This window comes from Lethenteron reissneri, chromosome 64 (assembly GCF_015708825.2).
Source record: "Lethenteron reissneri isolate LAM-NWPU_2019-01 chromosome 64, ASM1570882v1, whole genome shotgun sequence".
NCBI classification, from domain to species: domain Eukaryota; kingdom Metazoa; phylum Chordata; class Hyperoartia; order Petromyzontiformes; family Petromyzontidae; genus Lethenteron; species Lethenteron reissneri.
Genome location: NC_083842.1, coordinates 131,179 through 154,605, shown reverse-complemented (window position 1 = coordinate 154,605; position 23,427 = coordinate 131,179). Strand labels below are relative to the sequence as shown.

The 23,427-nt window shown below is 43.7% G+C and overlaps 1 protein-coding gene across 1 annotated transcript in view; it reads right to left on the bottom strand.

The window, feature by feature from the left end:
* Positions 1-23,427, bottom strand: part of LOC133358980 (zinc finger protein 729-like) — a 58,197-nt gene that overhangs the window by 29,364 nt on the left and 5,406 nt on the right. The window contains exons 3-5 of the mRNA XM_061577360.1: positions 21,648-21,735; positions 18,747-20,197; positions 679-705 (exon numbers count right to left, since the gene is read on the bottom strand). Coding sequence (XP_061433344.1) covers positions 679-705; positions 18,747-20,197; positions 21,648-21,678 — 1,509 coding nt within the window. The 5' untranslated portion in view covers positions 21,679-21,735. The remainder of the gene's footprint in view (positions 1-678; positions 706-18,746; positions 20,198-21,647; positions 21,736-23,427) is intronic.

Sequence of the window (23,427 nt, the reverse complement as noted above, 5' to 3'; positions counted from 1 at the left end):
TCATTTATCGGCCAATAGACGAGGCCTAGAACTCTCCGATCGCTGTTGGCTGAGACCATAAGCAATCGAAAGTGTAATTGTGTTAAATAATTTGATTATCTATGATTTTTATTTAATTTTCTATCTACGTGACTTTACCGAAAGAACCAAGAATATGAATTCCTGCGGTCACGAAAGTTAAGTCCAAATTTAAATTAAGTACATAATGTAAATAACTATTGAAATAAACTTCCAATGAAAACCATAAAGAGAAACAAGGGAAAAACAAGATAGTTCTAAGCACAGAAAACCAAGATTACATAATAGTCCAAAAGAATAAGAATTAGGTAATGCTACAAAAAATTTCATTTACCTTAATCTTTTCCAGTCATTATTGCAATTATGAGTGACGTTACACTGAAAGTTACGAGACGATGTAGCGGGTACAATATATGCACGGTAACACTGTAACAGCATGACTGAGAGTGCAGAGTGGCAACACACCACCGCCTTGGGGAAGATGCTGCCTGCCTTATGCCTCGCTCCGCGGTATTCATCCACAACCTCACCGTGCTGGACTACTTGCGCTTAACTAAAGCAAAAATAACCACATGTTGATTTTTTTTTACATGATTTATGGGAGCATGTCCATAAGGTTGGATTTCCGTAAGTCGGGTCTTCCGCTACCCGGGGACTTACCGTAATGTATGTGGCCAGAGGGAATTCCTGTCACACGCCAACTTGAACAGGAAACGGCTCCGAATCCTTGTCACGCAGCTTTTTCCGGGCCTGCCCAAAATCATGAAAATCCTTAATGAATGTGAGCAAAGGGGCAGGGATATCGAAAACAAGGGACGACCAAAAGCCGAAGCTTTTTCATGGTATTTAGGCCTTGATTACATAAAGAAAGCAGAGGTCTAGTTTCTGAAAAAAAAATAGATAAATCTGTGCTGTAGCAGATGAACAGAAAATACAGGAGACCATTGAATATCGCGGAGGTTATGTTTTGGGAATGTGCCGAGAAAGCCAAAATGGTGATATTCACTATGTAGTGAGTCCAACTGAGTCACAGACATTGTCTTGGGAGGAACACTATTTATTTCACCAACTCAACATAACATAACACAACCTACACTTGGGTGTTGAATGCCCATCTAGCCACGCTATGGCAGAACTAGACATGGTTCGCTTTCGCGGCCCAGACCACAAGCTGGGTCGCATATCTGCATTTCCCATAAATATGCTAAATTCCTATTGATATGGAAATTATTTTGTCAAGACGCTCTTCGCCCCTCCATCCCAGCATGACTAGTCGCTCCAAGCCTGGAGCGTGCCATTCAGACTCTGTCTACTTGACAGACCTGTTCTCCACCTGAAGACGGCTGCTTGCATTGTGGTCATTGCAACTGCACGAGGTGAGATCTTGCATGGAGCCCCAGGTCGAGGGAGATTGACAGTTCTTTTGTGTTTCTTCCATTTGTGAATAATCGCACCAACTGTTGTCACCTTCTCACCAAGCTGCTTGGCGATGGTCTTGTAGCCCATTCCAGCCCTGTGTAGGTCTACAATCTTGTCCCTGACATCCTTGGAGAGCTGGTCTTGGCCATGGTGGAGAGTTTGGAATCTGATTGATTGATTGCTTCTGTGAACAGGTATCTTTCATACAGGTAACAAGCTGAGATTAGCAGCACTCCCTTTAAGAGTGTGCTCCTAATCTCAGCTCGTTACCTGTATAAAAGACACCTGGGAGCCAGAAATCTTTCTGATTGAGAGGTCAAATACTTTTTTCCCTCATTAAAATGCAAATCAATTTATAACATTTTTGACATGCGTTTTTCTGGATTTTGTTGTTGTTATTCTGTCTCTCACTGTTCAAATAAACCTACCATTAAAATTATAGACTGATCATTTCTTTGTCAGTGGGCAAACATACAAAATCAGCAGGGGATCAAATACTTTTTTCCCCTCACTGTACATGGCAAAGGTTGAGGTGCCACCGATTTCCTCGCATTCCTCACCCACCCCGCGCTCCTTCCCAGAACAGTATAGCCACGAAAGTGCAAATTGGTATGCAAAGAGGTTGCCCGTTATAGGTGAAACTGCAAAAAATAAACCCGTGATATTCAAGGGTCGACTGTATGACATTTGCGCAAAACTGCCCTGGCCAGAAAATCACAACTGGGCTTTGCAAGCTTCTTCTCTGCAGGTCTGTCAGGCTGAATATTTATTATCTGGCAATCAGTGTGGTCGAACGTTAGATCTTCATCCAATCCAGCAGAAATCATCGTTTAGTCCATGTTGTTGTAATAATATTCCGTATTTCAACCTGTGTAAAATCACCACCCTTCCTCAGCTCCTTCCTTTGAAAGTCCATTATTCCCGGCACTAAAACTGCTCTTAGACTCTGGGTTGCCCAAGCCGTGCAGATGTCACCAATCACAATATTCTGGGTTCACACTGTCACAAGATGGTGCACCGGCCAACCACTGACAGAGTGTGGTGACTTCCTGGAATATTAAAGGCATAGCAAAAGCAACAAATACAACAGCAACAACCGCTATTCGCCACTAAGTGGTGGTGACGTCACCACAACGCTTATGCCAGGCTATGCGCACGTTGAGGCCACGTGAAGTGTCGAACGCCCGCTGGCACGAGGTCACGGGACAGATCCAGGCGCCACGGGTCGATTGACCAAGATGACTGGCTGAAGCACCACCTGCGCCCCCTACTGTGCCAACTTTCTGTACTTTAGCCACCCGGCGCTCCGCTCGTTGTTGTGAGCGTCCCTCCTCCGCCCTCCATTGTTGTTGGAAGGCGACTGCCTCCAACTGCCAAGTAGCGTCCTTCACGAGCCTCCTCCACAGAGGCCGATCTTGACACTGCTGGTACCAGTCATCGGCAAGTCCACTCAGCTCCACATCCTTCTGCACCACATTACTCCATCTCTTCTCTAGCCCGTACAGCGCCCGTTTAGCCCACTCGATCTGGCCAAACAAAAGCTGTTTAGACATGCGGTGGCTGGGCATGCGGGCTACATGACCCAGCCAACGCAGCCTTGCCTGATGGAGGAGCTTACCAATGGGACTTTGTCCAGCTCTTTCAAGGATTTGTGAGCTCCTCACACAATCTAGCCTGGTTAAACCCAGGATGGATCGTAGGCAGGCCAGCCTAAATGTTTCTAACCGGTGAAAATGTTTCATTAGGGGGGTCCACGTTTCACAAGCATAGAGAAGGGAAGGAATGACTGTGGTCGAGAAGACCCGAAGCTTCGTGCGGAGCGACAGACCAGGTAACTTCCACACAGCGTTAGGCAACCGATGAAAAGATAATGCCGCTCGACTGATTCGGAATGAGACCTCTGCTGTTAAACCGGAGCCGGTCATGAGCACACTGCCCAGGTATGGGAAACTCTCCACTCTCTCCACAACTGCCCCATCACCGATTGGGAGTTGTGGGGGTGGAATTCCTGATGGTACAAAATACCCAGGCAGGTGCTTCGTTTTGGTGGGGTTGATGGTAAGGCCCCAGCTCTTAGTGGCACACTCCAGTTTCAGCAGCAGTGCCTCAAACTCCTCCTCTGAGTGAGCTGTGATTACCAGGTTGTCGGCATACATAACGTGGTTGACCAATAGGGAGCCATCCCTTGACCGCACCCGGGCATCAATCAGCCTCCCATTGTATCTTTACCAGATGAAAAATCCTCCGTTACAGCTATTGAAGGCTTCACGAACCAGGTCGTCGAAATAGATGTTAAATAATGTGGGAGCCAGAGGACATCTCTGTCACACTACAAGGTGTAGAGAGGGAGTGGCTCCGACTCTCGGCCACGTAGCTTTACCCGGGCTCGTTCACCATCATGAAGGTCCTTAATGATCGTGAGCAGCGGGTCAGGGACTCTGAAAGCACGAAGAACAACCCATAGCCCAGGCCTACTGATGGTATCAAAGGCCTTTGCCAGGTCAATAAAGCAGAGATGTAGGTCTTATGTTCTTTCTGGAGGAGCGCTGAGGGTAAGGATTCAGTCTCCTGGCTCCATCAAATTGGGTTTGGCCAGGAGACGTCATAAGACGCCTGTCCCTCCGGGTCTCGCACCCGTCCAGAGCCTCCATTTGGCCACTGTGGTGGTTACAAACACCATGAAGGGAAAGGCCAATCTAAATTGTCCTTCCCCCCAAGGCACTGCCTACCACAGCGTTGCCATCCGGTACCACGAGAAGGTAGGGGGTTGTTTTTTGCTGGACCAACAAATGCATATACACAAACACAAACATTAAAATACACAAACCTGTGTTAGCTACCCAGCACGTTAACACACTCCCAAAACACGCTCTACAAAAGCAGTAATACTAAAAGAGGCTAAAAATGCAAATAAACAAACAAGGTTAAGTGTTAACTTACACTCGCAGTCAAATAAAATGCATTAACACACATGACCATATTCCATTGCACACACATACACACAGTTACCCGCAAAGAACCACCATTTAATTAGCCTTTACAAAAAGTTCAGGAGTGGGTGTATGGCCAGCACCACACCCGACCGCTTTTGTTTCCCCAGTGGCGATGTTTATACACTGCACAAGGTACTCATTTGAGGCTGAGTCGATCAATGGAGTACCAAGTCTGGTTCAGATAGTCACTGGTGTTGGTGGCAGTGAGTGGAAATCGAACTCATGTTGCCTGGTTCGTAGCGCAGCAGGCTATTGGTTACATTTCCGCACACAACAGCCACCATTCGCCACGAAGTGAGCTCTACCAGTATGAGTGCAAAGGAACATACACCGACTGACTGCAGAAGCTACTGGTCAAATTGCCTCCTCTCCCAGTTCCAGAGAAGATTTTGCCCACACATTGCAAATGTCACCAATCACAATATTCTGGGTTCAACACTCTGGTGAAATGTAGTGGCCACTGATTAGTAAGACAATCAGAGTTGTTAGATATAGTTAAGTCTGTCTTTAAAACTCACCTCTGTAAACTGATCTTCATACCCCGCCTAGTTTTGCCGTTTACCAGAGCGAGTGGGTGAGTGATTGGGTTACTGAGTGGGTGAGTAGGTGACTGATTGAGTAGAGAGTGAGTGGGTCATACAGTGAGTGAGTGACTGAGTTAGTGGGTAAATTATGTTTTACCCGCCCTTGAGTTTTGGACCTGGAGGATGTGTATGTTTCGTACTTTTGATACACGGCACAAGATTTTTATTTTATTATATCCCTTCTACGTGACTTACCAAAAGAACCAAGAATATGAATCCCTGCAGTCACGAAAGCTTTAAAACAAAATCTTAACACCTGTTTTGGAGAAAACATATTCTCTCAACAGAATTGCTGTTAAGTTGGTTTTGTTAACCTGTAATTTTGGAATGCGTTGATGTCTGCCCGCCAAGTCGCCCTTAAAAAATAGCGTGTTACTCGTGAAATTCACTTCTGATAGTGAGTGGGCCAGTGAGTGTGGGTGAGTGGGAGGGCGAGTGAGAAGGCGAGTGGGAGAGTGAATGAGCGAGTGGGAGAGTGGATGGATGAGTGAGCGAGTTATAGAGTGGGTGGGAGAGTGGATGAGTGAGTGGACGGATGAGTGAGTGGGCCAGTGAGCTTAATAATTAAATGCTTTCATGTCTGCCGGTTGAGTCGCCCTTGAAAATAAATAAGCTCCTTAGTTCAATGGACTTCAATGGGGAAATAAACTTCTGGACTGGTATCGTCCAAATATTGCAATGCTGAACAAATGCCTCCCAGGTTACTCAATCGGGAATACGCGAATAAGCATCGCCCCTCCCCCCGACTGCCAAACCAACTCGGCAGGACGCTCCTGAACTGAAGTAAGACTCAGTGTGATAAAGCACACGAGTGTGCACCACGCTGGCGAGATTTTCACTACATCGCCCGGTATACAGGAGGTCGTGGGTTGGATCCCGACGCTGACGCGTGTTTATTTGGAGTTTGCGTGTCTCTCTTTCTGCGTGGTCGTTTAGAGCATTTGGCTGCTGTAAATTTCCACACGATGACAAGCCACTTCATTGTGGGCAGGTCACTTCTGAAAGAGATATATAGCTCAAAATAGTAGCATTATTTTTTTAAGAACATGCTTTTAAAGTAATCAGCCAGGTGAGGACAAATACAAATTAACAAAAATTTAAGAAAATACAATCAGGCGATGGCAGGAGGCAAGGCCAGCATGGCTAGGCCACACTTTGTAATGTTCCAATCTGTACATCGATTACATTACTCGCTGCTCCACTCAACTGATATCCCGAGAACAATAGAAGAAGCGAGACTGCACCAAATTAAACAAAAACAACCACCACCAAAAACCACGACCACCACCACGATGTGAACTTCTCACCTCGGATCTCAGTTGAGTGGCAAGCAGCGTTCCAGGATCTCGTGACGTCACGCGGATTCGCGCGGTGGAGATGACATGACGTCACTAACGAGTTTACCCCCTCCCGCTGAATGAATCAGGCCCTCTGACATTGAGTAAATGGGCGTGACTGCTGAACCGGACATAATGAACTCGCGACAGATTTCATGGATAAATGACATGTATGAAGCAGGCCCTTATTGGGAGTGATTGCGCGTGGCTTTGCCTAAATTATATTTTACTAGTTACATGACGTCACTAGCGTCTCGCGACGATGATGTAACATGGTATGGAGTGGTAAAGTGAGAGAGTGAGCAGGGTGAGGACAGAGGCGTCGCTCGGATATTTTGTGCCTGGGGACGAACTATTAAATTGCCCCCCCCCCTTTAATCACATTTTCCTATTACATCGAATAAGGAATAACAATTTAAATTTTAATGAAACATTGTATTTAAAGAAGCAAATTTATAGAAATTATATTACATGGCTCACTCAGTCACTGTCGTAGACTGGTTGACAGTCTACAAAATATTATTTTTTCTTGATTTCACTGTCGCAAACTGGTCAATCTAGTAGTCAAAATCTGTTTTTCCAATGTTTCTCTTTCAACGCTAAGAAGAGCAAGATCGCTGAGACGATCTTGTCCCATTGAAGCACGCAAATACGACAAAATAAGTTTCAATTTTCTGAACGACCACTCACAGCTTGCAATTTAAACTGCTATTGTTAATGAAATTTGCAGTGAAATTCGCAAATTCGGAAATATGTCGTCTCCATAAAACACAATAAAACCAAGAAGATCCAAAGGAGTTTCTGGTAGATCTTCATTCCGGTTACTGAGCAGCATTTTGCAATCTCCAATTTCTGTGAAAAGTTCGTGGCCATTGATGTCGGTGTCGTAGAAATTTCCAAAATCTGTGCAATTTCGACGAATTGCATCGACATCTGTGTCGGATAGAAGAGTTTTGACGTCCAGCAGAAATCCAAATTTCGTGTTCAGGTCTTATAGTCGTAAAAACCGTGTTGACATCTCCTGTCGAAGCCGATAAAAAACGCTCTTCATAACGCGCACAATTTGTTCTTCTGCTGAAAGTCCTGCATTTCTTGCCAGTTCTCCTGGCATCTTCCGACGTCGCCTAATTCTTCTGTCCACATCGATCCCCCAGGCTGTGCATCTTATTTTGGCGTTTTCTACAGCAACTTGGCTCAAATCATCACGAAGCTTGACAAATTCATGCTCCAAAGATTCAAGATCAGTTGCTGCTTCCTTGAAATTCATAATAGGATCCTGTAAGCGCTTCTGAACAAGATCAATTTTTCCAAGAATGACATGTAATGCCAGAAATGTAATAAAACTATGAAGTTAAAATTTAATACGCATGCCTGTAACTTGTCTGCATCACTTCTGGTTTCAGGCGTCATAGTTACGTCCTCCGATAATTTGTCTAGCAGCCATACTAGTTCATCCAGTTCTTCAGATAGCTTTAACAGCTTCTGATTGTGTACTCCAGCGTGTTTCAGACTCCCGCTTTACTGTGATGGGCACAGCTTTTTTTAACTCTTCCCAACGAATTGTTGAACGAGAGAAAAACAAATATATACTTTCAACTGTTCCAAAAAATGTGACGACAAGTGGATCCTGTTTAGCTGAGTGTACTCCTGCTAAGTTTAAACTGTGGTTGTCACAGTTGACAAACAATGCTCTGTAATTTTTGTCACATATTCGTTGTTGAAGGCCGGATATATGCCCAGTCATCACAGCAGCATTGTCATAACATTGTGCCCGACATTCGGCTAGAGGTATGTTGTCAGATTTCAGTCTCTCGACGATGACTCTTTTTAGGCTTGCTGCATCTTTTGCATGTATCTCGATATAATCTAAAAATTATTATTTGATATTTCGATTTAAAGCTTTCGAGACTGCAAGGATTCATCTTCTTGGTTCTTTTGGTAAAGTCACATAGAAGGGAAGTAATGAAATAATAAAAATAAAACATAATAAAATATTTCTCACGTTTCGGCCACAACGCAAGCAGCCGTCCTCGTGCTGTACGTGTTTTGCTAATATGTAGTACTAATCACATTCCTGCATTTCCCATAAAAATGCTAAATTCCTCTTGATATGCAAATTCCTTTGTCAAGGCGCCCAGCTTATATATATGCTCCAAGCTCGTGTGCTGTTTCATTCAGACGCTGTCGCCTCGACAGACCTGTTTTCACCTGAGGACGGCTGCTTGCGTTGTGGCCGAAACGTCGTGAGAATACTATGGGGACCTCATTTGCCAGTAAAAATATGATAATTGGTTCTTTACCCTTCTATCTGGCAACAAAACTGACACCTTTTTGCAAGGAGTCATGTTTGCATAGACCGCAATACCTGCAGTCATAATACAAACAAAAGAACATAACTCTGATAATGTGCACTGTCCCTGAAGTTGATTGGTCCACACCCGAGACAGCTTTCCTTCGAGCCTAGTCTCATATGGGTTGGACCAGATGACGCCAAAAGGCGCACAACTCAAGGACAATGCACCATCAGAGTATGAGAGCTCGGGGCAAGCAACTACACTATGGGGACCTCATTTGCCAGTAAAAATATAATTGGTTCTTTACCCTTCTATCTGGCAACAAAACTGACACCTTTTTGCAAGGAGTCATGTTTGCATAGACCGCAATACCTGCAGTCATAATACAAACAAAAGAACATAACTCTGATAATGTGCACTGTCCCTGAAGTTGATTGGTCCACACCCGAGACAGCTTTGTGCACTGTCCCTGAGGAAAGCTGTCTCGGGTGTGGACCAATCAACTTCAGGGACAGTGCACATTATCAGAGTTATGTTCTTTTGTTTGTATCATGACTGCAGGTATTGCGGTCGATGCAAACATGACTCCTTGCAAAAAGGTGTCAGTTTTGTTGCCAGATAGAAGGGTAAAGAACCAATTATCATATTTTTACTGGCAAATGAGGTCCCCATAGTGTAGATGCTTGCCCCGAGCTCTCATACTCTGATGGTGCATTGTCCTTGAGTTGTGCGCCTTTTGGCGTCATCTGGTCCAACCCATATGAGACGAGGCTCGAAGGAAAGCTGTCTCGGGTGTGGACCAATCAACTTCAGGGACAGTGCACATTATCAGAGTTATGTTCTTTTGTTTGTATTATGACTGCAGGTATTGCGGTCTATGCAAACATGACTCCTTGCAAAAAGGTGTCAGTTTTGTTGCCAGATAGAAGGGTAAAGAACCAATTATCATATTTTTACTGGCAAATGAGGTCCCCATAGTGTAGATGCTTGCCCCGAGCTCTCATACTCTGATGGTGCATTGTCCTTGAGTTGTGCGCCTTTTGGCGTCATCTGGTCCAACCCATATGAGACTAGGCTCGAAGGAAAGCTGTCTCGGGTGTGGACCAATCAACTTCAGGGACAGTGCACATTATCAGAGTTATGTTCTTTTGTTTGTATTATGACTGCAGGTATTGCGGTCTATGCAAACATGACTCCTTGCAAAAAGGTGTCAGTTTTGTTGCCAGATAGAAGGGTAAAGAACCAATTGTCGTGAGAATAATTTGATTATGTTTTATTTGTATTATTTTATTACTTCCCTTCTACGTGACTTTACCGAAAGAACCAAGAAGATATTATTTGATAGTTACTTTTTTAGTTTGAAAATCCACATCCACAAATCTTATGACCTGAGAAAGCTGTTCCCGATGTCCTAGATCAGGAGTTGAGTCAAGCAAGATACCGTAGTACTTGTTTTTTCCTGATATCACTCAACAATTGGTTCTTTACAGTCGACGCAAGTATGTGGATAAATTCATTCTGGATTTCCGGTGACAAATAAGAAACTGATCCCGGATTTTCTCCTGCGTGCTGTACGTGTTTTGCTAACAATGGGTCATACTGCAACGAGTTTGATCAGTATGACCAACATTTGTATCCTCATCCGCATTCAAATTTTCCTCATGGCCACGTAGTGCAAAATTTGTGAAACCAGAAACTTTATATAAGTGAGTATCCTTTGCAATATATCTCGCCAACGTTGTTTTTCCAAATGAATCTGAGCTTGAACCACTGCGTCAATTCCAGTACCATCAATTATCCTTCGTTCGGCTTCCTTCCGTGCGGTGGCTAGGATTGTTTTCATGAGAATTTAGTTTTTCTGGCTTTCTCCACTTGTTGAAACCGTTTGTTAACTCAAACGAAGCTTGTGAGTTTGAACTCGATGATGTAAATAATAGACAGAAACAGTAAGCAGCTTTATTGATTGGTGAATATAATAGCCACGAACGATGCACTTCCTCTCCGTTCGCTAGTCGGCGTTTAAACCATGCTGATGTAATTGAACGTTCTCTGGATACTGATGATAGATTGTCTCTTTGCTGAAAAGGCAAGGATCCGAGAGTAATCATTTCATTGTGAAGAGGTTGTGATATTTTCGATAGCTTTGTCGTTTTATCAAATTCTAAGTAGCCAACATCGTGAAACCTTAGTACAACAGGAACAGCATCATAATGAGTATTATCAGCGTCTCTATCAGAAGATTATTCTATCTCATCTTCCCCGTTACTGTCAACAAGTTCATCATCATGTCGTAGTTTCCACCACCAAAAAACAGGCCAGTGACTAAGGCTGAAAGACTGCGCCTGTTTGTTGTTTGGGACAATCTTCCATGTAAGTTCTTAATAGGCGGGCGTACCAAAATGTAATTACATGACATGTAGGCTGTGTGTGGCAGGATATATAAACTTTTAGGTTGAGGTGTAGATTTGTGCAGTATTTTCAGGCTGCCGCGCCCGCCGCAATAAGTTCTAATGTAACGTTGTAAGCCTCCTTTTGGCGCCCCTTTACCTTGGCGCCCGGGGACACGTGTACCCCCCTGCCCCCCCTAGCTACGCCTCTGGTGAGGACTGGGATTAGATTTTGACTTAAAACTTTCGTGACTGCAGGAATTCACACAGAGTTATTATTACTATAATTATACAGGGTGGCCCAAAAGTGCAGACCCATAGGGTTTTTAGACAGGATGGCCCACAGGTCAGGACAAACAGGATTATTATACAAGATGCCCCAAAAGTTAGGACACAGAGATATTATTATAATGTGTGGCCCAAAAGGAAGGGCACACAGGATTGTTATGCAGGATGGCACAACAGAAAATACACACGGGATTATTATACAGGGTGGCCCAAAAGTCAGGACACATAACGTTATTATGATAGTTTGGTCAAATCGTCATGGCACATAAGGTTATTATTATACCCGGCGTTGTCCGGGCGAAAAAGACACACACAGACATCGACCCACACACACACAAACACATCAACTTACACACACACATATGGACTCAAATACACATCAACTAACACACACATCTACTTATACACGCACACATAGCGACTGACACACACAACAACCGCTATTCGCCACTAAGTGGCAGTAACATCACCACGACGCTTGTGCCAGGCAATGTGCACCCTGAGGCCACGTGAAGTGTCAAAAGCCCGCTGGCAGGTCACGGGGCAGACCCAGGTGCCACGGGTCGACTGAGATGACCGAGATGACTGGCTGATGCTCCACCTGTGCCCCCTACTGTGCCAACTTGCTGTGCTTTAGCCACCCGGCGCTCCGCTCGTTGTTGTGAGCGTCCCTCCTCCGCCCTCCGTTGTTGTTGGAAGGCGACTGCCTCCAACTGCCAAGTAGCGTCCTTCACGATCCTCCTCCACAGAGGCCGATCTTGACACCGCTGGTACCAGTCATCGGCAAGTCCACTCAGCTCCACGTCCTTCTGTACCACATCACTCCATCTCTTCTCTAGCCCGTACAGCGCCCGTTTAGCCCACTCGATCCGGCCGAACAAAAGCTGTTTAGGCATGCGGTGGCTGGACATGACCCAACCAACACAGCCTTGCCTGCCGGAGGAGCTCACAGTAGTATCTACTGACTTAAAACTTTCCTGACTGGAGGAATTCATATTCCATGATTCTTTCGGTGAAGCCACATAGATAGAAAAAAATATAATAAAGTAATGAAAATAAAGGGAATAAAAATGTCATGACATTTCGATCGCAACACAAGCAGTCATCAGGATGGCTTCATGAAGGAATTCGTTCATGAAGCCATCCATATATACAGACACAGAGACAATTTCAACCGAGAGGAAGGTTATAGACTCAGCAATCATTGGAAAGATATCATCAACCACTTTGGGTCTTGACTTGATTTGTTTTCTTGTCCACCTCCACCGTCAGCAGTGTGGGTGTGTGGAGCGAGGTGCAGTGCTTTGATTGGTGTAGACCGCCTGCTGGTGTCAGGGCACTCTCCTACATTAACATTATCTGCCCCGCCAATCTCTAAACCTTTATAAACAGCTCTTTGATTGATGCAGACCGACTGCTGGTGTCGGAGCTGTCTCCTACAATAACATTAGCTGCCCCGCCCATCTCTAAATCTTTATAAAACAGCTCTTTTGATTGATGTAGACCAGGGGTCCTCAAACTACGGCCGGCGGGCCACATGCAGCCCGCCGAGGACATTTATCCGGCCCATGATCACTAATTGGGCTGCGCTTGTGAGCACTAATTGGGCTGCGCTGGTGAGCACTAATTGGGCTGCGCTGGTGAGCACTCATTGGGCTGCGGTGGTGGGCACTGATTGAGCTGCGGCGGTGGGCACTGATTGAGCTGCGGCGGTGGGCACTCATTGGGCTGCGCTGGTGAATGGTTCAATGGGCAAATTGACTGGACTTGCCCCCCAGGCCTAAGGGTGCCAGCCATCCCCTGGCTGCGCTTGACTGGCTCTCCCTCCCTCAGCTCCCTCACTTGCCCCTCGGCTCCACTCCCAGTGATATTCCTGTGTGCTGGGGATGTAGATCCCCAGCACACGCACCGCTGAGTAAATGATAGAGGGGTAATAACAGAGTGATCTCTGATCTCTGGAGGGGCTGCCTGCTGTTTTCCCGTCCTCGTCAGTGACAGACAGCCGAGGAGTAGGAAACCCAATTTAAATGACAGTAAGTGCATTTATATTCTGATTGCTATTCAGTTGTATGAGGTTATATGTTGTATGTTGTGCAAGACCCGGTTCATACTGTTGCGATCTCTGAGCAGTGCGAGTTCAGCCATATGCTTGTATGGCTGAACTTGCATTAGATTCGGAAGAAAAAAGGCACATGTGCCTTCTTTTTTCCTGCAGTGGAATCGGATCGCATGGGTCTTCTCCCCCATGCGATCAGATTCCTATGCGAGTTCGCAGATCGCACTGCGATCTGTGAACAAAACTGCAGGTGTAATTGACTTTTTAATGGCACCCGCACCAGTGTGAGCCTGGGGTAAAAGCGGAGTTCCCCCAGTCAGACTGCATTGATGGGCAGTGCAGTCTGTATGTCTCTGTGTGGGCAAAGTTATTGCTGGTATATTGTTTTTGTAGCGCTGTATATATATTGGTATTTTACTAATAGCAATTTTGACTCCCTAGGAAACAATGATGTCAAGAAAGAGAAAAATTGACTCGGAGTGTAGGATATTCAAACAACAGTGGACTTATGATTACTTTTTCATGCAGTACAAGGAAAGAGCTGTGTGTCTGATATGCCAGAATATATTGTCTGTGTTCAAAGAATACAATTTACGTCGACACTATGAAACTCAACATAAAGATAAATATGATTGTTTGGTCGGAGAAGTGAGAAAAGATAAAATATTAAAACTGAAATATACATTAACTCAGCAAAATACTTTTGTGAAGCAGAAGCAGCTAAATATTTCATCACTGCGAGCAAGTTTTCAAGTTGCCAAGCTAATAGCGTGCACTGGCAGACCATTCGTGGAGGGAGAATTTGTTAAAGAATGCCTTCTTTCTGTTGCCAAAGAGATGTGTCCAGAGAAGGCCGATTTATTTAGTACAGTGAGTCTTTCAGGACCTACAATTACACGGAGGATTGAAGAAATGGGAGACAATTTGCATCAGCATTTGCAAAACTCCACAAAAAAACTTTCCTATTTTTCCTTGGCACTCGACGAAAGCAATGATGTTCGTGATTCTGCACAACTTCTAATTTTTATTCGTGGGACGAATGACTATTTCGAAGTCACAGAAGAGCTTTCTGCACTGCAAAGCATCAAAGGAACAACTACAGGAGAGGATATCTATGAAAAGGTTTGCCAAACTGTGAATGGTTTGGAGCTGAACTGGGCTAAACTAGCCAGTGTGACAACTGATGGTGCTCCTAGCATGGTGGGGTCTAAGAAAGGAGTAATTGCTCGCATTAACCAAGAGATGGACAAACATAACCATTCTCATCCAATAGCCATACACTGCCTCATCCACCAACAAGCGCTGTGTAGTAAATCACTGAAGTGGGACTCTGTTATGAAAATGGTGGTATCTTGTGTTAACTTCATTAGAGCTCATGCACTAAACCACAGACAATTTCAGGAATTTCTGTCTGAGCTAAATGTTGACTATGAAGATATTCTGTACCACACAGAAGACCGTTGGCTGAGTCGAGGGAGAGTTTTGAAACGTTTCTATGACTTACTTCCACAGATTACAGCTTTTCTGCTTTCAAAAAACAAATTAGTACCAGAGCTCAATGATGCAGAATGGAAATGGCACCTTGCCGTTCTGACAGATGTAACAGAGCTACTCAACAGTTTCAATGTGCAACTTCAAGGAAAGGGGAAGCTCATATGTGATATGCAATCACATGTCAAAGCATTTGAAGTAAAATTAGGCCTCCTCATCAAACAAGTGAAGGAGGAAAACTTCTGCCATCTCCCCACAACTGAAAATCTGTTAGCGGAAAAACCATTGGTTGCATTCCCAAACAAAACATGTGTGGATTCACTGGAAAAATTGCAAAAGGAGTTCCAATTTAGATTTAAAGAGCTTCATCTCCATGAACAGGACATACAGCTTTTCTGTAACCCATTTTCTATTGACATTGAAAATGTGGATACAATTTACCAAATGCAACTGGCTGAACTGCAGAATTGTGACTCTCTGAAAGACGCATTCAAGTCAAGCAGCCTTCATAATTTCTATGCATCTCTCCCCTCTGAGACATATCCTCATCTCAGGAACCATGCACTCAAAATAGCAACCATCTTTGGCAGCACTTATGTCTGTGAACAGACTTTTTCCAGAATGAAACATTTGAAATCTCCAACCAGATCTAGACTAACGGATGCACACTTGCATCACTTGTTACGACTAGCAGTGACAAATATGGAACCGGACATTGACCATCTCATTAGCCAAAAGCAGGCCCATAGTTCCCATTGAAATACTGGCAAGTTTGTTGATTTAACTTTACTTGTTCTTCATTTTAAATATTGTATTTGTTCCCGTTTTGTTTCTTCACTTCAAAATAAGATATATAGAGTGTGCATAGGAATTTGTTCATAGTTTTTTTTTTAACTATAGTCTGGCCCTCCAACGGTCTGAGGGACAGTGAACTGGCCCCCTGTTTAAAAAGTTTGAGGACCCCTGATGTAGACCGACTGCCGGTGTCAGAGTCCTCTCCTACATTAACATTAGATGCCCCGTCCATCTCTAAACCTTTGTAAACAGCTTTCCCTCAGAGGCTAACCTCCCTGTTCTTGATGACGACCGCATGTCGCAATCAAAACGTCGTGATATTTTTATTCACTTTATTTGTATCATTTTATTGTTATTTTTTCTATCTACGTGACTTTACTGAAAGAACCATAGAATATCTACCGACTCTATAGTAGTATCTACTCACTCTCGTAGCATATACTGACCATTGTAGTAAATGCAAATTGAGGTGGGGGGGACATCACACTGTTCAGGATTTACCTCAGCTGTGTGCTTGTGCAGCAGTCACTGATTTTTTTTTGCCTTTTTTTAACGCGGAGAACCTCCCTCCCATCGCCAATCAAAAGCTTGTTTGCGTTGCTACGGGCAACAGTGAGGTGGCGTTTCTATGTATGCGCAGATGCAAAGCACGCGCTCAAAGTTATCATTATGATCAGTGACCATTGTTACAAGGTGTGATCTTATTAGTTTACATTGGACCAAGAGCAAAAACAAATAGCGGTTTTCGTGGAGGGGCTTAGTTTGTTGTATATGTACTTTGTTAAAACATAAACCCTACAGTTTGTCAGTTGAAAGCGTTACGAGGATAGGCATAGCAGACACAGGCAGACAAAAAAAATCAGGTTTATATGTCAGATAACACAACATAATTAGTGTTGTGGAGAAAATCTCCTTTATGTAACATTTCAGTGTTTTCCCTTCTATTCGTAATTTAGAAGACAATGAGTTGGGCGATATGGTTCCTAAGCTACAAAAATGCTTTTGACCCTGCATCACATGAACAACAGCAATCAATTAAATGTTCCGCAAAGGTTACGATCAAAACAAAAGTTCGTCTATTTAGGACTTTCCATTTTTGACCGTTAAATACCAAATGGTACTTACAGCAAAATCTCTGCTATCACGCACTTTACCATCCGGAATGCTCTATCAACCGGCATCTGTCAAGCTGAAAAATAAATATTACTTCACGTATCGAGAAAAATTCTGCAATCTTGCAGCGTGCTTTATGACGTTGCCGAGTGGTAGCACTAAATGGAATCGCAAATGCAATCTGCAATCGGCCATTGTGATCGTGTTGTGGGCTGCCTAACCTAATTGTTTCACTGGACTTGTACATACAATACTGCACTACTGTACACTGTAATCTAAACAGCACCACTGCTTCTCAACTATGAACTTAAAATGCTGTACAAATGACTGGCGAGTGCCTCTGTAAAATAGTAAATTATTTTTAATATCAGTAAAAATGTATGCTTAATTTCTTCACATTTGAGAATTTTGCTGAACCATAAAGTATACCTCTCAGACAACCGGCACATTTGATGAACTGGCACCCTCGATTCCCCATGGATGCTGGATAAGATATTTTGCTGTATATGCTCAAAATCAGATCATACGTGTTAAAATTATAACTCTAAATGATGAAGAGACACATCGCCAACATTCAATTATTGCATTGAAATAAACTGCATCACATTACAGCGCATTTACTGTACACTGATCTCTCAATGGATGCCTACACCTGCATGCATTCTTAGAATGCGAGAAGCCAAGTGATAGCACGGTTGATATTAGTTATAAGTATAACCCGTAAAAACAAAGTTTTTCACTATAAATCCTTTATATGCGTGGCAGCGAACTTAATATAAAGGATTTAAAAATATATTCGCCTGTGGAGGACGCGGGGATGGATCCCGCGACCTTTGGCATGGGAAGCGAGGGCGCTACCAACTGCGCTATTTTTTGCCTAAAAAGTGTACAATTTTGGGAATTTTTTTTCACGAACATTAATTGTCTGGCACAACGAGTCTGTGTGGAGAATGTCAGCTCGATTGGATCACGGGAAGTGGGTTAAAAAACGACCGAAAGATTTGCACGGTCATAAGCAAGCACGCAAGCAAGCATGCAAACTTAATATAAAGGATTTAAAAATAAGTTCACAGTTCACATCTGTCCGGCAGCCCTCATGATTACTGCAGCAATATTAACCAAAAATATGCACCATCTGCTTAACAGTGGATGTTCAACATTCATGGTGTCAGGGTCAAAATTTGCCAGATTCGAAAGATTAGCCACAAACGACCCAACTGGGGTTACACATCAATCATCGCTCCACCCTACTGGCAGACTCATGTCCACGTGCAGGTCGGTACTGAGTCACCTTCTACCACAAAGGGACAGCTGCCGCTTGGGCGAGCCGTCGAACGATTGAGATGAAATATGATATAAGCCGCTTGCAGTTGCTGAAGCATTTCACCTTTGATTTGCAAGATTGGCTACGTACAGTGAGAAAGAAATAACACATTTATGCTAGCGCCAATTATTAATATAAATATTATAACACGTTGAATGCTGTGGATCTTTTATGTTTCCCGCTCCTGCTTACAGATCTACCCAACCTCCAAAACCACACATGCTGGCCGTTCCGACTCTGCATCCTCCAAAAAGTCCACCTCCACAAACTGCTGGATTTCATTTCACTCTCTCTCAGTCCGCAGCCTCCTCCAGCTTCAGGCTGCCTCTATTGACCACTTGGAGGTTAAAACCTTGCAATGGGAAAGGCACAAATCTGGCTGTCGCCTGATGAAGCTCGCTGTAATGACTGCGAAACATCATAGTCCGATTGTAAATGTTGTGGCTTGGCTCTCCAACACACCGGTGTGCTGTACTAGTGACAAATTGGCATGTTCTGTTTACGTGACAACCCTTACTAGTTTGGCTGTGTCGGGTGGTGGCGGGTTTTAACGACACATTTATATATTTACGCGATCTAACCCAAAAAACCTCTATTATGAGAAAGGCCTTTGAATGGAATGGAACTTCTTTATACTAAGCTCAATGATACACATCGACTTGGTCTCCATTTGACTCAGTATTGTCTAAAAAATCCACCCACACCTCCACATCCACAAATTTCTGGGAGTTGCCTCGCTCTGCCTCAGAGTCCCTAGTCTCCTCCAGCTTCACGCTGTCTCCATCGACGTGAAGGTCAGATTTTGGAGTTGAATCTTCATCCTCACATTTCACTATCACTTCTTCACTCTTTACCATCACTTCACTTTTCACCTTCACCGATTCAAATTTAATTTTCACTTCTTGACATTTCGCCTTCAATCCTGGCCACGTTTCATATCTCAAATGTTTTTCTGGTTCTTGTTTCATGAGGAATGGACTCATTGCAGCACTTTGACTTTCACAAGCCGATTTCAGATTAATTTTCTGATGAATGGTTTGATGCTTGTTTCGATCCCCTAACTGTCGAAAACCCTTCCCCCCATATACAGTGAACTTTAAGGGTTTTTCTCCTGTGTGCGTTCTCTGGTGTCTTTTAAGAGGTGATGAATCTGCAAACGTCTTCCCACACACAGTACACTTGAAGCGTTTTTCTCCTGTGTGTATTCTCTGGTGTCTTTTAAGAGGTGAGGAATCTGCAAACGCCTTCCCACACACAGTGCACTTGAAGGGTTTCTCTCCCGTGTGTGTTCTCTGGTGGCCCTGAAGATTTGATGACCGTGCAAATGCCTTCCCACACGCAGTGCACTTGAAGGGTTTCTCTCCCGTGTGTGTTCTCTGGTGGACCTGAAGATTTGATGAATCTGCAAACGCCTTCCCACACACAGTGCACTTGAAGGGTTTCTCTCCCGTGTGTGTTTTCTGGTGTGTTTTAAGATGGGATGACTTTGCAAAGGCCTTCCCACAAACAGTGCACTTAAAGGGTGTCTCTCCTGTGTGACTTCTCTGGTGTATTTTGAGATGTGATGATTCTGCAAATGCCTTCCCACACACAGTGCACTTGAAGGGTTTCTCTCCCGTGTGTGTTCTCTGGTGGCCCTGAAGAATTGATGACCGTGCAAATGCCTTTCCACACAAAGTACACTTGAAGGGTTTTTCTCCTGTGTGTGTAGTCTGGTGTTCTTTAAGATTTGATGACTGTGAAAAGGCCATCCCACACACAATGCACTTGAAGGGTGTTTCTCCTGTGTGTATTCTCTGGTGTCTTTTAAGAGGTGATGAATCTGCAAACGCCTTCCCACACACAGTGCACTTGAAGGGTTTCTCTCCCGTGTGTGTTCTCTGGTGGCCCTGAAGATTTGATAACCGTGGAAATGCTTTCCCACACGCAGTGCACTTGAACGGTTTCTCTCCCGTGTGTGTTCTCTGGTGGACCTGAAGATGTGATGGATATGCAAACGCCTTCCCACACACAGTGCACTTGAATGGTTTCTCTCCCGCTGATTGTCTTCGCTCCATCTGACCAATTCTGTACAGCAAAGTGGCAGAGGAACTGGCAGCTGCAGACAGAAAACAGTAAGACCCACGCAATGTATGTCAGCATAGAAGCATAGAAATACATATATATATATATATACACAGTCACACGTGATATTCACATATTACATAGACAAGAACACTCAAACATTAACGAGATATAAAAAAAGAATAATCCTCAAATGTATCACACAGGCTGTTTTACGGCACTTGCTACTATTGACGACCAGCTGTTGGCCTGGTATAGCAAGGCAAGTGGTCAGTATAATGCCTGGAGGCCCAAGCATATTTAATATCAATGATAACCCATAACTCAATGTACAGAATGTCGGTTGTATCTGGCTACTGAAGAAATGTTAACTATTGCAAAAGTTTCATAAAAATAGCAAATAGTGTTAAAAATAAAACTATTCACATTAGGAAGAAATATTATAAAATGGACAAATTAACGTTCAATCACAACTTGGAAGTCCGAAGCCAGGCTCAGATTTGCTTGAATGCTTGGATGGACAGATGTAATTTCAGCTTCATGTGCTGTGTTTTCTATGCTTATGAAACATTCCATGTGTCGGGGACTGTACAAGAGAAGGTTCTAGAAGGCGCGCCTTGTGATGATTGGAAACAGGTGACCGGAAGGCACTGTAAGAATTATTCAATTAAGGACAAACATGTTATAGTAAAGTGGGGGGGGGGGGGCGAGTATATAAGGGGGAGCGAGGCCCGCGGTCGGGGCGCTTACTCGGGGACTGATTCACGACCAGAGGTGGACGACGTTGGGGCCAACTGTGGAAACCATCGGGGTTGAAGATAGCCATAGCGATTGCGAGGGTGGCAGTCGTTACACTTGGACTGTATATACGTTCGGAAAACTAAAGCTCTACTCCCCTGAAAATGTATGTCTCCAAGGAGCTTATTTACACATGTAATAGAAAACCCCCATTTCTTTGATTAAACCTAGGTGTATAATATGGTCAATATACTTTACAGAAAAAAAAAAACTTTACACTCTCTCGCACTGGAACAGTGAAGGTGGTGGTGTTGTGGCTAGAACCATGCCTGCCTGCCTGCCTTCATCTGCTCAGTACAGACGCTTATACTCTTCACCAAGTACTAACCTAGGAACAATTAACCCAGCAGAGGCCTACAATAAGTTAAGCTATCACTTGTCAATCATGTCTGCTGTCAGCAATAATACAACTGTGAATGTTGGCTCCATAATGCAGTGGACGAACAAATGTGCCTCCGCTCCCCATGTAGATACACTCTTACATACAGATATGTTTCACATGGATCATTGACAGATTATATAAAGAAAACAGCTACCAATCACCACTAATTGGTAGTAACATCATTACAGTGGTCATGCCATGATAGGTGCGAATTGAGGCCATGTAAGTGTGGAGCACTTGCAAGGAGGTCATGGGAATGATGCAGGTATCAAGGGATGACTGAGATGACTGACAGATGCATCACCTGTGTTACCAACTGTGCCAACTTGCTGCATTGATGTGTCACTCCTCTGACCTCCTCCGCAGAGATCGACCAACGAATGCAGCCTCGCCTGCCAAAGAGGCTCACTGATTATATTCTGTACGTATATCTCAGGGATTTGTAAGCTTCGAATACCATCAAGTCTGGCTCAATAGAGGATGAATCATAGGCAGGCAAGCCTTAATTGTATAAGACAGCACAGATGCTTCTTTAAAGGAGTCCACATTTCACATCCACAGAGAAAGGGGTCATAGCTGTGGGCAAGAAGATTCAGCGATTTGTATGGAGCAACGGTCCAGGCTGCTTCCTCACCATGTTAGACAGTCTAATTAAAGAATGCTGCTTGACTAATTTGAATTGAGACTTTAGCTGCCAAACCAGAGCTGGTCGTGAACACATTAACCAAGTATGGGAGCTCCTCCACCACCTGTAGAACTGCCTGATTACTCATAAAGAGGTGAGTAGGCGGAATGTTGGATGCCATGATATACCCAGGCAGGTGCTTTCTTTTTTTGGAACATATGTAAGGCTCCTCCTCATGATGAAATTATCCAGGTACAGAAGTCCCTAACTCCATCCCTTAACTGTAACCAGCCATCGATTAGCCTCTCATTGTAACTGCACCAAATGGGTTTTTGTAGGGCTATTGTGAGGTTCTCAAAACGATGCAACTATTAAAGATGCTACAGTCATACCTCGGTATACGACCGCTTTGGAATACATCGAATTTGGTATACGTCGTGTTTTTATGAGAGAAAAAATGTCTTGGGATACGTCGTCTTGCTTGGGATATGACGCACTTGCTAGAACTTGTATGGGTCGGGATGAGTCACCGCGTACCCGTGTGAAACAAAGCGCCGCTCCTCAGTCTGCCTGTACAGTAGTTTTAATTGAAGGGGACTCTCCTTCCAAAAAATATCATCTCCTCCTCCTCCCCTTCCTCACCACCATCCTCGTAGACTATCAACTCCTCTCAGCAAGGTAAAGTGACGTTAAAATTAATTTTTATTAAAATTTATTTATGCATTTATTTTAATTTATGTATGCATTTTAGTAATAAGTAGTGTCTAAATAATTTTATACAACCCCATTAATGTATAATATGCCCTTTAAAAAAAATTTTCTTATACTCTGGAACGGATTATTTCCTTTCCCTTTATTTCTTATGGGAAAAATTCGTTTGGTATATGTCATTTTCGGTACAAGTCCTACCTTCTGGAACGAATTAACGACGTATACTGAGGTACCACTGTATCTTAATGTACAAACAGTCCCCGGGTTATGGAAGGGTTAGGTTCCTGGGAACGTCCTGTAACCCCAATTTCCTATGTCGGACACTACGCAATTCGCCCCCAAAATCCAGACGAAATCCCATAGCCGGAAATATTTGTGTTGTGCCGCCCCTACCCAATTACTCGTTCGTTTTCTCTCAGTACTGTATCGCGCTATAGTCCATTTTCTATCACGACCTGTATCGTATTGCTCTACATACGTTCTGCACTTCCTATGATTCTTTCATTTTATCGAATATCTACCCTAACACTACCCATAATTAAACTAATGGAATATATACTTATCCAATTATTTATGAACACCATGAGACATTCTAATATTAATTATTAACAGAAAACAGTCACTTCCGACTATTCGTTTACCATGCAATAGGCTAGGCCTAGACCTCTCTGATCGCTGTTGGTTTAGACCATAAGCAATCCAAGTGTAATGTTTAAATAAAGTACACAATGTAAATAACTTATTAAAT